Here is a 12,857-nt window from a genome sequence, read left to right on the forward strand (position 1 = left end):
AGAAGGCTCATGGGCAGGACTAAACTGCCTATACGATGTGTCGAATACGGATGGGAAGAGTTTCGAGCAGTAAATGCAGTAGATGGACGTTGTTGTAACAAGAAACGAGATGGACGTTTGAAAAGACCTCGGGAACCAAAAGATCACGTGATATCACTCTGAATTATGTAAGCTAAGGTCGGGACTTTCTACCAGACACTACATAGTAACTACGTCTACAGGGACAAAGGCATAGACAAAAGGCCTAATGTCCAATGGATATTATATTGGTACTGTGGTAATGTGTTGATGATTATATAAGATGACATAATTTAAAGGCATTGAACATTTCTCCTACGTGTTTGGGAGATTGGTATGATGGAGTTCAGATTTGGTGTTTGCAAAGCGATGTGGGTATGACAATTATTACTGCTATATATTTAAACAAATGAAAAAAAATGCATAAACATAGAACAAATAACTTCGTGTACGACTGACACGTCGATCGGCTTTTTTCTCTTTGCCTCTCTGACACGCATTATGATAGCAAAAGGCTCATTGGGCCGTACAGCAGTTAAGTCGTGCTCCAGTAGCTTGCCAGGAATTCAACTTTGAAGCGCTGCTAGGTCGCGCAGTACAGGGCTTCGGAAGATATCTCTAACAGTGAGACTAAAATCCTTCTGGCGTGCCATCCCAACAAGTCGCATAGCACCTATAGAGTCACCACCAATGCGGAAGAAGCTATCATCTGCGCTGATGGTATCCGGGTCCACTTTGAGAACCTCCGCCCAAAGCCCTTGGATCAGCCTCTCTGCTTCTGTCTGTGGTGGAAGCCTCTCGCTGTCTGACCGGCTTAGCTGTGCGAGGTCCTCGGAGGACAAAGAAGCTCCAATGGAGCGGAGCCGCGAGCGGTCTATCTTGCCTGTAGGCATCCTTGGAATCGTTTGCAGCGGGATATAAGTTGTGGGTATGAGATAAGGGGGAAGGCTAATAGCTAGGCGGTCGTTCACCCCATGTACTGCCTTTTTGACCGCAGCATCGTGAGTTTCGTCTGTGGTACCAAGGGAGACAAAAGCAGCCAAGATGGAAGTGCCAGCTCCCATCGGCTGGATAGTTTCAGCCACAACCTGTACGTTGACAGAAGACTCCCTTGGGGCTTGGATTGCGTTCATAACCCAGTGTTCAACCTCGCCTAGCTCCACGCGCTGGCCACGAATTTTTACCTGTGTATCTTTGCGCCCTAGATAGACAATCGATCCGTCCTCTTTATAGCGGACAAGGTCTCCAGTGCGATAGACTCGGCCGCGTCGCCCATGATGCCCAGGGGCACCTTTTACCAGCCATGCTGGATCTTCTATAAAGGCGGCAGCAGACTTTATAGGATCATCCAGGTACCCATCACCAACCAAAGGGCCTTCCAGCCAGAGCTCACCAGGCGAGTGAAGTGGCGCCAGGGTCCCAGGATCATCTGGCTCGACAATCCATGTGCATAGCCCAACTCCCCGACCAAGGCCACCATTTGGGCTCTCTGTAAGATCTAGTATGGTTGAGGAAGTAGTGCATTCCGCGGGGCCATAAGCATTTATAACTGTGGTTTTATCGCCAGCCAGGTCCACATCAGTTGGCAGGACTACCTCACCTCCCAGTACAAGGGTAGACAACTTTTCAAGCCCTGAAAGGTGGCGCGCGATCGAGGGTGTTAGGTCGGCAAGGGTAACCCTGTACTTTTCAAGACATCCAGAAAGATCGTTTTGTCGTTCGGAGGTGGATGCAATACAAAGACATGCACCTTGTGCTACGTTAGCATTGACAAGATTAAGTGATAAGGGTTCGAAGCAGTTGTTCAGTGGACTTACCAACTGTTAGTGTGTTAAGTAGGTTAGACCAAGCCACATCAAAAGCATAGGAAGAAAAGTCAAGAACCCGAGACGTTTGAGTATAGCCCAGCGCCGCTCGTTGGTAGGTGATCGCACTGCAAAGGTTTTGGTGGCTTAGCATAACCCCTTTCGGCGTACCAGTTGTCCCTGAGGTGAACATAATATACAAAAGATCCGTTGGGTGAACATTTGGAAGCGTAGAGTCCTCCGATTGTTGTGGTGTTGCAAGGATTGGGCCTGGGAGATGGTCCGGTCCTACTAAGAGCACATGCTCAATTCCCAGGCTACGAGCTAAGGCTTCATTGGCAGCAGATGATAGGCATATTTTCGCCTTAACCAGCGTGGTAATTGTCCGAAGCCTCTCTTCAGGTTGTGATGTGGGATCCGTGAGAACCAAGGCTCCACCAGCCTTCATCACAGCAAGAGCGGCAACTGGTGTCCACATTGACTTCTCAAAAAGGAGTGGCACGATTGATCCTCGACCAACACCCTTGTCTATCAGTGTGTGAGCCAGGTATGTCGAAAGGTCATTCAATTCTTGGTATGTCAACTCGCCATCCCATGCATTTATGGCAGGGGCAAGCGGGGTTTCGAGGGCTTGTTCAACGATTAATTGATGCACACATCCTATAACCGGCTCTGGAACAGCGCGGTTCCATTCCCATATATTTTTGATGTCCTGGGAGCTTATGACAACCACATCACGGAGCTTGTGTCCACGAATTCTGGGCTTGAGGATCTGACGAAGGACATGTTCAAACTGATGGCCTATACGCATGGCTTCTACTTCCCCTATGATGCCCGAATCGAATCGAAGGCAAATTTTCATACTGTCGGGCTCTATAAAAAACTTGACAGTTATAGCAGCAGCATCAACGCATGCCTCTTTGATAGTTGCGTTCATGGGGCTGGGATTGTAGGCTGTAGAGTCCTTGCAAAGGTGATCAATCATATGTATGACTGTTCGGAAACAGCAGCCGACACGAGTGTCGTTATTTATTGATCGGATTCGTTCAAGCGGAGTTCGTGAAAAGATACCCATCTTTTCGGCTTGGCCTTGAATTACTTCCAGTAACTGATCGATAGTTGTATCCCAGTCCAATTGGATACGAACTGGCAAAACAGGAGCACCGCCAGATACAGATTCTCCGAATAGTGCTTCGTCTGAACGGAGATTCCTAGCCGAAACAATCGACCACGCTGCCTTGATGAGCGTCGTTGCTGTATACTTGCTACAGCCTGCCCATTCTAAATTTTGTAGGTATATTGTTTTCTCAAGGTTGGGCTTACTCTTGTAAGCCACACTTCTTGTATCAGGGAAATGGGCACCTTGAGTATTGGAGAAGTGGGCGCGCCAGAAGTCTTGGGTGGATTCTTCATCTACCCCAACAATGCTCTTGAAGAAATCACCGCAGAGTGACGTATCATTAGTATCCTCAGTATTGAGGGCCACAAGGTAATTTATGGCTTTTATGAGGACGTTGGCAGCTTCTTGAGCCACTTGACGACTGATGTATGACGGTCGGAAGGACACTACAGCATCCATGCTGTCTCCGTCAACATTCACACTTAGATTTAAATCATACTAGGCAAAAAATTAGTTTCAGTGTATTCTCTAATGGTGGTAATGTGTTACATACCTCGTTTGGATCCTCACCAGTGCATGACTCAAACGAAAGAGTAGCGTCATCTCCGCCCTTTAGCTTGTCACCGCCACGAATTGACAATGCCGTATTGAATAGTCGCTTCCCGGAGAGACCAACGTGATGCTGTATATCTGCCAACGACGTGTGTTGAATTTCTAGGTGACGAATTGAGGTTTCTGATACCTTTTTAAGCACTTCTTTTGTTGATGGCCGGAGGTCAATACGACTAATTAGCAAATTGGCCAGTGGGCCAACTATTGTATCCACGCCGTCGACAGGAGAATCCCTACAGGAAGAAAGGTACCCGAAACAAACATCAGGCTTGCTGGTGAAATATGATAGAAGCATGGCCCATGCTACCTGCAGGAAAACTGATCGGGTGATTACCAGTTTCTTGCAGACATCTAAAACACCAGGGATAGAATCTGCCGCAATGGGGATGTCTTGATCGGCTTCCTTAGTCATTTGAACTTGTTGTTTTGGGATGGTGGGAAACTCGCTGGGCTTAACACCACTAAGTAGTTTGGACCAGGAAGTAATTCTCTGAGCCTTGGGGATGGTGCTGATATAGCGAATGATGCTACCGAATGGAGGGGCGGGTGCTAGGTTTGAGCCCATATATAAGGCAATGATATCTTGAACTAGAACGTTCACACTCCATCCATCAATGAGTGTATGATTTGCATCTAGCCTACAAGCAACCTCCCCATTTTCAGATGAGCAAATAGTGAAAGAATGCTCAGGCTCACTGGCGTGGTATGTGGGTCTTTCTAACGCACTGAGGACAGAAACTGGATTGTTGTCGCTAGTTATGATATGGGACACCCTGGCGGTTGATTTAGGAAGGACGATTTGTATGTACCCGCTGCCCTCGGGGTGTAGGCTGAAAACTGATTGTAAGATGGTGTGTCGGCTGACAACTGTCTTCCAAGCTGCTTCAAGCCTGGAAGGAGAGACAGAAGTGCCGTCATGTGATATACACCGCCAGATAGAGAATGAATCATATGAGGCTGCTTCCTTTTGAACGCTCAGTAGAATACCCTCTTGCAATGGTGAGCAAGGGTAGATATCTGCAATATCCCCGGGAGTAATCTCCATGCTAGGGAGCTGTTCTTTAAGTAGCACGTCAAGACCGAAGTATGAAAGAGAAAGGCAGGGAAGGTCGTTCAAGGTAAATTCACGTTTCGAATGTAGCAACTGCCCGGTAACGGATGTCAATGTATCACCAAAGTTCCTAGCCCAGAAGCCAATTCGGTCTTGATGTTTCATTTTCTTATGAACGCTAAATGAGACGACAAGGCGGTCCCCTTCCACATGGGAATCGACCTCAATTAGGGTAAATCGGCGTGCTAATTCAGGGACTTCCTGGATCAGGCTATCCGCTTCACCCATGTTTTGAGGACGCTTAAACAGACCTTCTTCAGCCTCGAGCTGTTGATATCGCCCAGTGAAGTTGAACATAACCTCGACAGCCTGGTGATCTTTGAATGCTTCTTTACCTGACTCACTGTAGTATCGACAGGCAAAGTACGGTAGGCCTTTACCTGGAACTCCACTTCTCCTGTCTTTAACCATCTTTATTGCGTCAAAAACGGAACTTGCTAGGGTGATATCGATGGGTAGTGGTTGTATTGTGGTAAACCATCCCACTGTACCTGAAACGTCTAAGTGGAAATCATCCAATTGGTCCCTTCCATGGCCTTCAGTCCAAATAACAGGAACTGCGCGCTCTGAAAAAGTATGAAGGAAGGAGTGTGCGACTGCACCTAGAATGATGTCCACCGGTTCTGTCCGAAGGCATGAGTTACTGTCCCCGAATAGCTGAATGGTGAGTGACTCGTCGAAGGTCTCCGTGAAAACCACGAGATCATTGAACGTATTCTCTGATAGCGGTAGACCCCAAAAATCCCATCCTGACTCTGGCATAGAATAAGGGAGTACCGATAAGGGGGATAGATTCTGACCGATTTTGGCTTGTCTTTTACACCAAGCCTGGAAGGACGCTGTTGGTTGAGAAACAAGCATTCCATTCTCAATGAAATCCTCAAGGTCACCCCATATTATACGCCAGGATACTAGATCAACCACTAGGTGATGAGCGGAGAGAATAACAACCTGAGGGTAACCAGGGACATTAAAAAGATCACAAGCAAAGAGTGGACCCGTTTTTATGTCTAAACTCAATTGCCGCTGTTGTCCAGCTTTTGCGACATCATGGTGGCTAGAAACTGAGTGCTCCGCATAAACGAGAGACAGTGCATCATCCTCGCTGAATATGGCTTGCATCCAACGTCCACTTTCAGAGTCTCTCCTAAAACGTGTCCGTAGGGCTGCATGACGTTTGACAAGCGCACGTACAGCAGCTTCAAAGGTATCTGGTAAAACTGGCTTGCCTAATTCCAATACAAAGGTCTGGTTGTAATGGTTGAGACCATCTGGATAAGACTCAAAGAACATCTGCTGAATCGGTCCAAGTTCAAAAGGTTGCTCGGTTTGTTCGATATCGAGGGCGTCGTAATCTTCTGTGGCTGTGCTGTCACTTGACCCGACTTGGCAATTGGCTGCCAGCCTTCGAATAGTTGAGGCCTGAAGGATCTGGCTGACAGTGATGGATATATTATGAAGCCGGCACTGAGATACTACTTGCATGGCAGTGATGGAATCACCGCCTAGACGCGTGAATGGCTTGTTGACGGAGGTCTCGCAGGCAGATAGATTGAGAACAGACATCCAAACCTGTTGGAGGATGATTTCCACATCAGTCAGCGTCTCCGTTGATTCTTCATCGTCAGCTGTGTTGCGGTACTTCAGCCATAGGTACTCGCCGGTGGCACGGAGTTTCTTTCTATCCGTTTTCCCTGTGGGTGTCATTGGTAAGCTCCACATGGGAATATATGACGTTGGTATCATATAAATTGGCACCTTCTCTGCCAGCCGATCCGACAGACCATCAGTAGCTTTCTTGACAGCGGATGCATGTGTATCTTCCGTGACCTCAACGTCGCCCTCACAAGTAAGGGTAACGAATACCACGAGAACTGCACTATTGGAGCCCTCTGGGTGGATGGTCTCTGCTGTTACCTGGGCATTGCTCACATTGACATCATGAACTTGAAAATTAAGGGTGAGATTGTCAAGGACATGTTGTTCAACATCTCCAAGCTCAACTCGCTGGCCCCTGATCTTTACTTGAGTGTCTTTACGGCTGACAAAGATGAGAGATCCATCTTCCTTGTACTGTACTAGATCGCCAGTACGGTATAGCTGCCCTGAGCGACCTGGACGGCCTGGCAGTCCAGGTCGCGCGGGAAGACCTCGCAAGAGCCACGCCGGGTCCTGCACGAACGCCGCGGCTGTTTTCTCCGGGTCATTGAGATAGCCTTCACCAACCAAGGGCCCTTCAAGCCACAACTCGCCGACGGTCCCAACTGGTGCTAGCGACTCTGGGTCATCGGGATCAACGACCCATGTGCACACGCCGGCTCCGCGGCCAATGTTGATGCTAGATGCCTTGGTAATATCTGCAAAGGTGGCGGTAGGAGTACATTCAGCAGGGCCGTACACATTGATGATATCCGTATTATCACCAGCCAGATGAACATCGCCCGGAAGAACAGCTTCACCCCCTAAGATAAGCGTGGATAGACGTGAAAGCACAGCCGGCCCCAAGAATCGGGCAACCGAGGGCGTGAAATCAACAGTGGTGACATTGTATTTCTCTAGACAGCCGGCCAAATCGTTCTCACGCTCATCCTGGGACGGAATGCAAAGGGTTCCACCAACAGTGAGGGCATGTAGTAGATTGCACCACGCTGCGTCAAAGGCGTACGAGGCAAAATCAAATACCCTCGAAGTGCTGGAAAAGCCCAGTGCCTTCTGTTGGTAACTGATTGCACTGCATAGGCCTCGGTGAGTGTTAATGACACCCTTTGGCGTGCCGGTGCTGCCGGAAGTGAAGACGACGTAGAGAATGTCTGATGGTTTGACGTTGGGCAAAGTCCGAGTTGCGGCTGAAACGGCAGAAAGTTGATCCGGTCCGACAACCACGACCTCGACGTCCTCCGCCTTTTTGGCGGCCGCGAGCTTGACGGCGACGGCTTCGTTCGCGACAGACGAGACGATGATGGAGGAGTTTGCCTGCGCTGTTATGGCTGAGAGACGCTCATACGGCTGCTTTATATCCACTGGCAGACAGCCTCCGCCAGCCTTCATCACGGCGAGCACGGCAACCGGCATGAACTTGGACTTCTCAAAGAGCAGAGGCACGACGGTCCCTGCGATGCCTTTGTCGACCATTTTATAGGCAAGCTCGGTGGATAGGCTGTCTAGCTCCTGGTAGGTCATCTCACCATCCCAGGCGCAGATGGCTTGAGCGTATGGATTTTCCTGGACTCGCTGAGAGATTAGGTTGTGGATACAGGATTCGGTGGCCTCGGGCACCCTCTCGTTCCAGGCCCAGATATCCTCCAGGCCAGAGTAATCCTGGGCCAGGATGGCGAGCCTCTCTTGCTGCAGGCTGCTATTGGATAGCTCTTTAACCGCAAATATGAAGCCGTCGATCACCCGTTCCATCTTTTGCTTCCTAATGAGAGTCGAGTCAAAACCAACACGGAGTTGGACACCGTCTGGCTCTAGCTGACATTCAACTACGACAGGGTATGTGTTAAAGTCCTGCCATTCATTTCCGGCCTGGGAGCTGACGGACTCGGTCAAGAATGGCTTGCTAGGTGTTTGCTCCCCTTCACTGCTAGGCTGGATCACTAGTAGCGTCTGGAATTGGCAGCCCGCCGCAGTTTGCTCGCTTATCCGAGATATTCTTTGTAGGCCGGTCTGCTCAAATGGGATCATCTCCACACTCTGCCTCTGGATCGTATCCAGGAGCTTCCTACATTTTTCATCCCAGTCAACGTTGACGCGGATTGGCAGGGTGGCGATAGTCGGGCCTGCCATCAACTCAATATTGGGGACTGGAGCCTGGCGGCCTGTGACGACTACGCCAAATAGCGACTCGTTGGAACCGGCGCCATTTGCTGCAGTCACTGACCAGGCTGCCCGGATGACTGTAGCCGGCGTAAAGTCGCCTTGACCCCAATTAAGACCTGAAACAGTCTGCACAAATTGGGAGTCTGGTTTGGGATGGTAACCAGCCTTTGTCAATGGGAAGTGAGAACCTTTGATGTTGGCGAACTGGTCTTGCCAGAATGACTTTTCGGCGCCAATATCGCGATCGAGGATGTATTTGATAAAGGCTGTCATCGGCTGTAAGGGCTGGCAGAGCTCGTTGAAATACGCCTGTTCGGCTTGAGACAGTAAAAGTGGAATGGTCCAACCGTCATAGAGGGCGTGGTGGATTTCCCACCGGAAATAACGAGGGTTGCCGGCACCAGTCTCGAATATAGCGAACTTGACAAGCGGAGTACCCAACCCCATCTCATTATTCTCATTGCTAGAACCAATGTGCTCACTATCTTCAAGAGCAGCACCAAATGCCCATGGTACGCCGTCATCAAGCACCACTTGCATGATTCCATGGTGAGGGAAACTCGCAATGCGTGTTCGTAATATTGAGTTCATCGAGACGACTTGGTCCCAAGCACGGCGAAGCCTCTCCGTATCAATGCCGTTCGCAATTTCGAAAATGTTTTTGGCAACATAATCCCCTGACCTCTTTGTTGTCAAGGCTAGCAAACCCTCTTGTAACGGCGTGCAAGGCATAATATCGAGAACTTGCGACTCCTTGACGCTACATAGTCTGGCAGCGTATGCTCTTATCTCTCCTTTGCTGATTGACGAATCCAATAAGGAAAATGGCAGGATAGTATGTCCGCTGGGCTCATGATCTGTTGGTTCTGTCCGGCTCATGACATCTTCGTATGTAGCTACAGATCCGTTAGAGCTGACAGGGGATGTGGACGAGTCACTGAGCCCTATTTCCTCACAGCGGACTGTGGGCTGTTTGTTCAAGTCAAGGACAAATGGCCCGTCTCGCGCATTCATTGTGTGGTCATCAATGAGATCCCTGCTGGACACTTGCCAGCCCTCATCGATGATTTGCAGTTCACCTATTACTGTTTCTCCAGTGTCGAGTTTTCCTACCAAGCTTCCGGTTCCGTTCTTTTCTGTTTCTGACATTGGCATAACACACGAGTCGTCAGAAGCAGGTGAAGTATCTTCTAAAATCCTTGGTTCATTTGATGTGGTTATGTAATGTCCCAACGGTTTAAAACCCAATGGGTCAACTGAAGCTGCCATATATTTGAGTTGCACCAAACGAAACAGCTCGGAGTTGTCCAGTACTGCGGCCGACCTATGGCTGAGAAGCGCGTTGTTGGATTGTAACGCAGAGATGAGGTCACTCCTATTGCCTTGGTACCCTGGCGTTGGAGGTATGCATAGACTGCCGCCGCAAGTCAAGACAAGCAAGTTGTGCCAGGCCGCGTTGGAGGAATATGACTCGAGATCACATATCCTGGAGCTAGGAGTGATTCCAAGAGCTGCTTGCTGATATGTGGCTGCACTGCTGAGGCTTCGATGCGTAAATTTGATGCCTTGTTCCGGCAGCCCGATTGTGCTATCCACACCGTAAACTTCACAAAGAGTGTCTGAAGGGCTGACAGCCGGTAGATCGTGGGACGGCTTCGATGCATTCCTAAGGCTCGAGAGTAACTCATGATCTACAATTATGACTTTGCTCTTTCCAAGCTTCCGTGCCAGCCGTTCGTTTTCGGATGATGAGATAATTATTGGTGCTGATATTTGGTCTGCTATTGCACGTAAATGTTGATGGTCCTGTTCTATGTCAAGAGCTATGGAGACACCCCCTGCCTTCATCATGGCCAGCATGGATACAGGCGCGAGACATGTCTTCTCAAAGCAAAGAAGCACCTTGGACCCAGGAGTTACCCCAGCATCTACCAGTTGATATGCAAGCCTGCTCGATAGTTGGTCCAGTTGGAGATAGGTCAGATCACCGTCCCATGAGCATATCGCGGGAGCGTCTGGCTTCTCACAGGCAACACGTTTGACTAAGCTGTGGATGCAAGCCTCGACAGGCTCTGGTACAACTGGGCTCCAAGTCCAGGTGCTGTCGAAGGCAAGCTTTTTTACCCATTCAGCATCATGAGTGTTGATAGCAGCGTTTCCTCCCCGTGAACCGCCGCCTTGATGAAGTTGATATCTCATGCTGATGTACCTGGGGTTGGCTAAGTAAATGTTGATAAATGGGAAAGGTGCTGATCAAAGAGGTATGAAGGAAGTTTGTATTTGTGGTTATGTGGGAAGTGGGAGGTATGAAGGACGTCTCTTTTATGTTCATAAATCCATCCACCGTATACTATGGTGACACGGTTTTTCCATGCAAGACACTCATGTCCAAGTCCAGGAATCAAGCTACCGACCCTGGCATACCATTCGATAGACAGCAACTGTAAGTGTAACTCCTCACGAGGGGACATATCTGACGCCACCTAGTTTAATTACAGCACCACCATCTTCCAAGTCTCGGTTAGTTGAGCAAACCGGTGATCTTTTTGGGTTTTTTCTTCATTATTCGATTTTGTCTTTTACTTAGTGTTTACTGGGATATTTCCATGCAGCACTTTGGAAAGAGATTGTCTCCTTATATTTAGCACAGCTAAGTATCGTGTTCCCTTCATTCCAATCCACCACCACCCCCCCCTGATCCCTATCTATACCTAGATTGGGAAAACTAGAAATAAATATTGGGTATAATAATGGAATAAGCTAACCTCATTAAATTCTGAAAGACGGCAATATACGGCTAATCGTATCTGCCTCTCCGTTATCATGTGCCGCAGAGCAGGAATTATATTGAAGGTCGACCGTGTAGTGAGGAACAGTATCACTCCGGGAGATCGGTGCTTCCGCCCCCAAAAAACTTTTGACATAGCGTTGACGCCATGGCTGCCATGCCTTGCAGATCCCGTCAACTAATCATCAGCTGCTGCATCCTAAATATATATCGGAGCGGGACATTCACTGCTACCTAGGCAAGCCTCGGGGGTTTCATCAGCCGGGGTAGTGTACTTTGTATCCAACAAGATCATGCCATTTGGACACCACATTAATGCAAGCCACGGGGAGAAAAGGATTTCGAGGCAAGACATGAACAAGGCAAGAATGGAAAAAAAAAAGAGAGGTATAAAAATAATAATAGAGAGGCTGTGTTGGCCGTGCTACCTGATCCTCTTTGCTGGGTCATGTTCTAGATCAGCAACAATGACGGATATCGATTAACGGAATAAGATGACAACTGTACCTCCTATGCTCCATGCATGCAGATATTGTAGCAGCAACATGAGGCGGCTGAGGCCATGTGAGATACAGTTTACCAGCACGCAAATAAGCCCGTACGACATGTGGCATCAGCAGCCGTCTCCAGGTGAAGGCAACATTCCTCATTCTTTTCAGACTGGATGGAGGTTCTCGCCAGAGCATAGCCTCCCGTCACACTCCTCCATCAGTGATGCCATGAAGACAAATAACCCACAGACCCTCATCATGAATCCTACAGAAAGTGAATAACGCAGCTGCTACCTCCAGCCGCAGATGGCAGATGCAGGCCAGACAGGTCTGGCAAGAGGCAAACGAGCTCGCCTGTTGCAATCGGGGCGGATATGCCATGTCGATGTGATGCAGCTCGAGCTCCAGGTTCCAGGGGGGCCTACGGAGAACAGGCACCTATTGTGCCGCTATGCTATTTGCTGGTCTCCGGACCTGCGGCTTGCTCCCAACCAGCTTCGAGAAACCATCTGGATCACACTCCGCACGAAAACAAGGATTCTCCAACTGATAGGCTAATACCTATCTAACACGTTCAACATAGCAATGCACCTACCCAGCCTATCAGCATCCCCCCCTTTGAACTTGACCAATTGATCTCCCACCTCTATCTGCTGAGGTGTGGGTGGCCGGTGCATGGTATAGAAACACTAAAAAAGTCAAGCTATATAGCCAAAGTTAGGAATGACGCTATTTTCGGCCGCCAGGGACTGAGAAGCAGAAGCAAAAAAAGAAACGAAACGAAACGAAACGAAACCAGGGGGGTCTTCCCCGCACACCCTGGTTCTCCAGCAGGGGGGGGGGGAAGACGACGAAGATCATGACCAAGCAGCAACCGTGGCACCGGGACTGGGATCGTATATAGTGCACATAATCAGTTCAGCTTGAATCTTGCATGCGGGTCTGTCTCTCTCCCTTTTAGGCTTTTGGGCGTCAGGCAGGACTTTATCCCTCGCTAGTTCACGATAATTGAACAAGCGAAGAAGGCCATTACAGGCAGTTAGATTAATAATTTAACTAAATAAAAATAAAATTGGCAAATAGAGATATATCA

The 12,857-nt window shown here is 48.9% G+C and overlaps 1 protein-coding gene across 1 annotated transcript; it reads right to left on the reverse strand.

Annotated features, from left to right (window-relative positions):
* Nucleotides 1–584: 584 nt before the first annotated feature.
* Nucleotides 585–10,684, reverse strand: MCYG_08424 (non-ribosomal peptide synthetase; the record flags this gene model as incomplete). The annotated part of the gene is made up of 3 exons (XM_002843295.1): nt 585–1,774; nt 1,836–3,441; nt 3,497–10,684. 3 exons carry the CDS (start codon nt 10,682–10,684, stop codon nt 585–587), a joined length of 9,984 nt encoding a protein of 3,327 aa, XP_002843341.1.
* Nucleotides 10,685–12,857: the final 2,173 nt, after the last annotated feature.

This window comes from Microsporum canis, genomic scaffold (genome assembly GCF_000151145.1).
Source record: "Microsporum canis CBS 113480 supercont1.8 genomic scaffold, whole genome shotgun sequence".
Lineage (NCBI taxonomy): Eukaryota > Fungi > Ascomycota > Eurotiomycetes > Onygenales > Arthrodermataceae > Microsporum > Microsporum canis.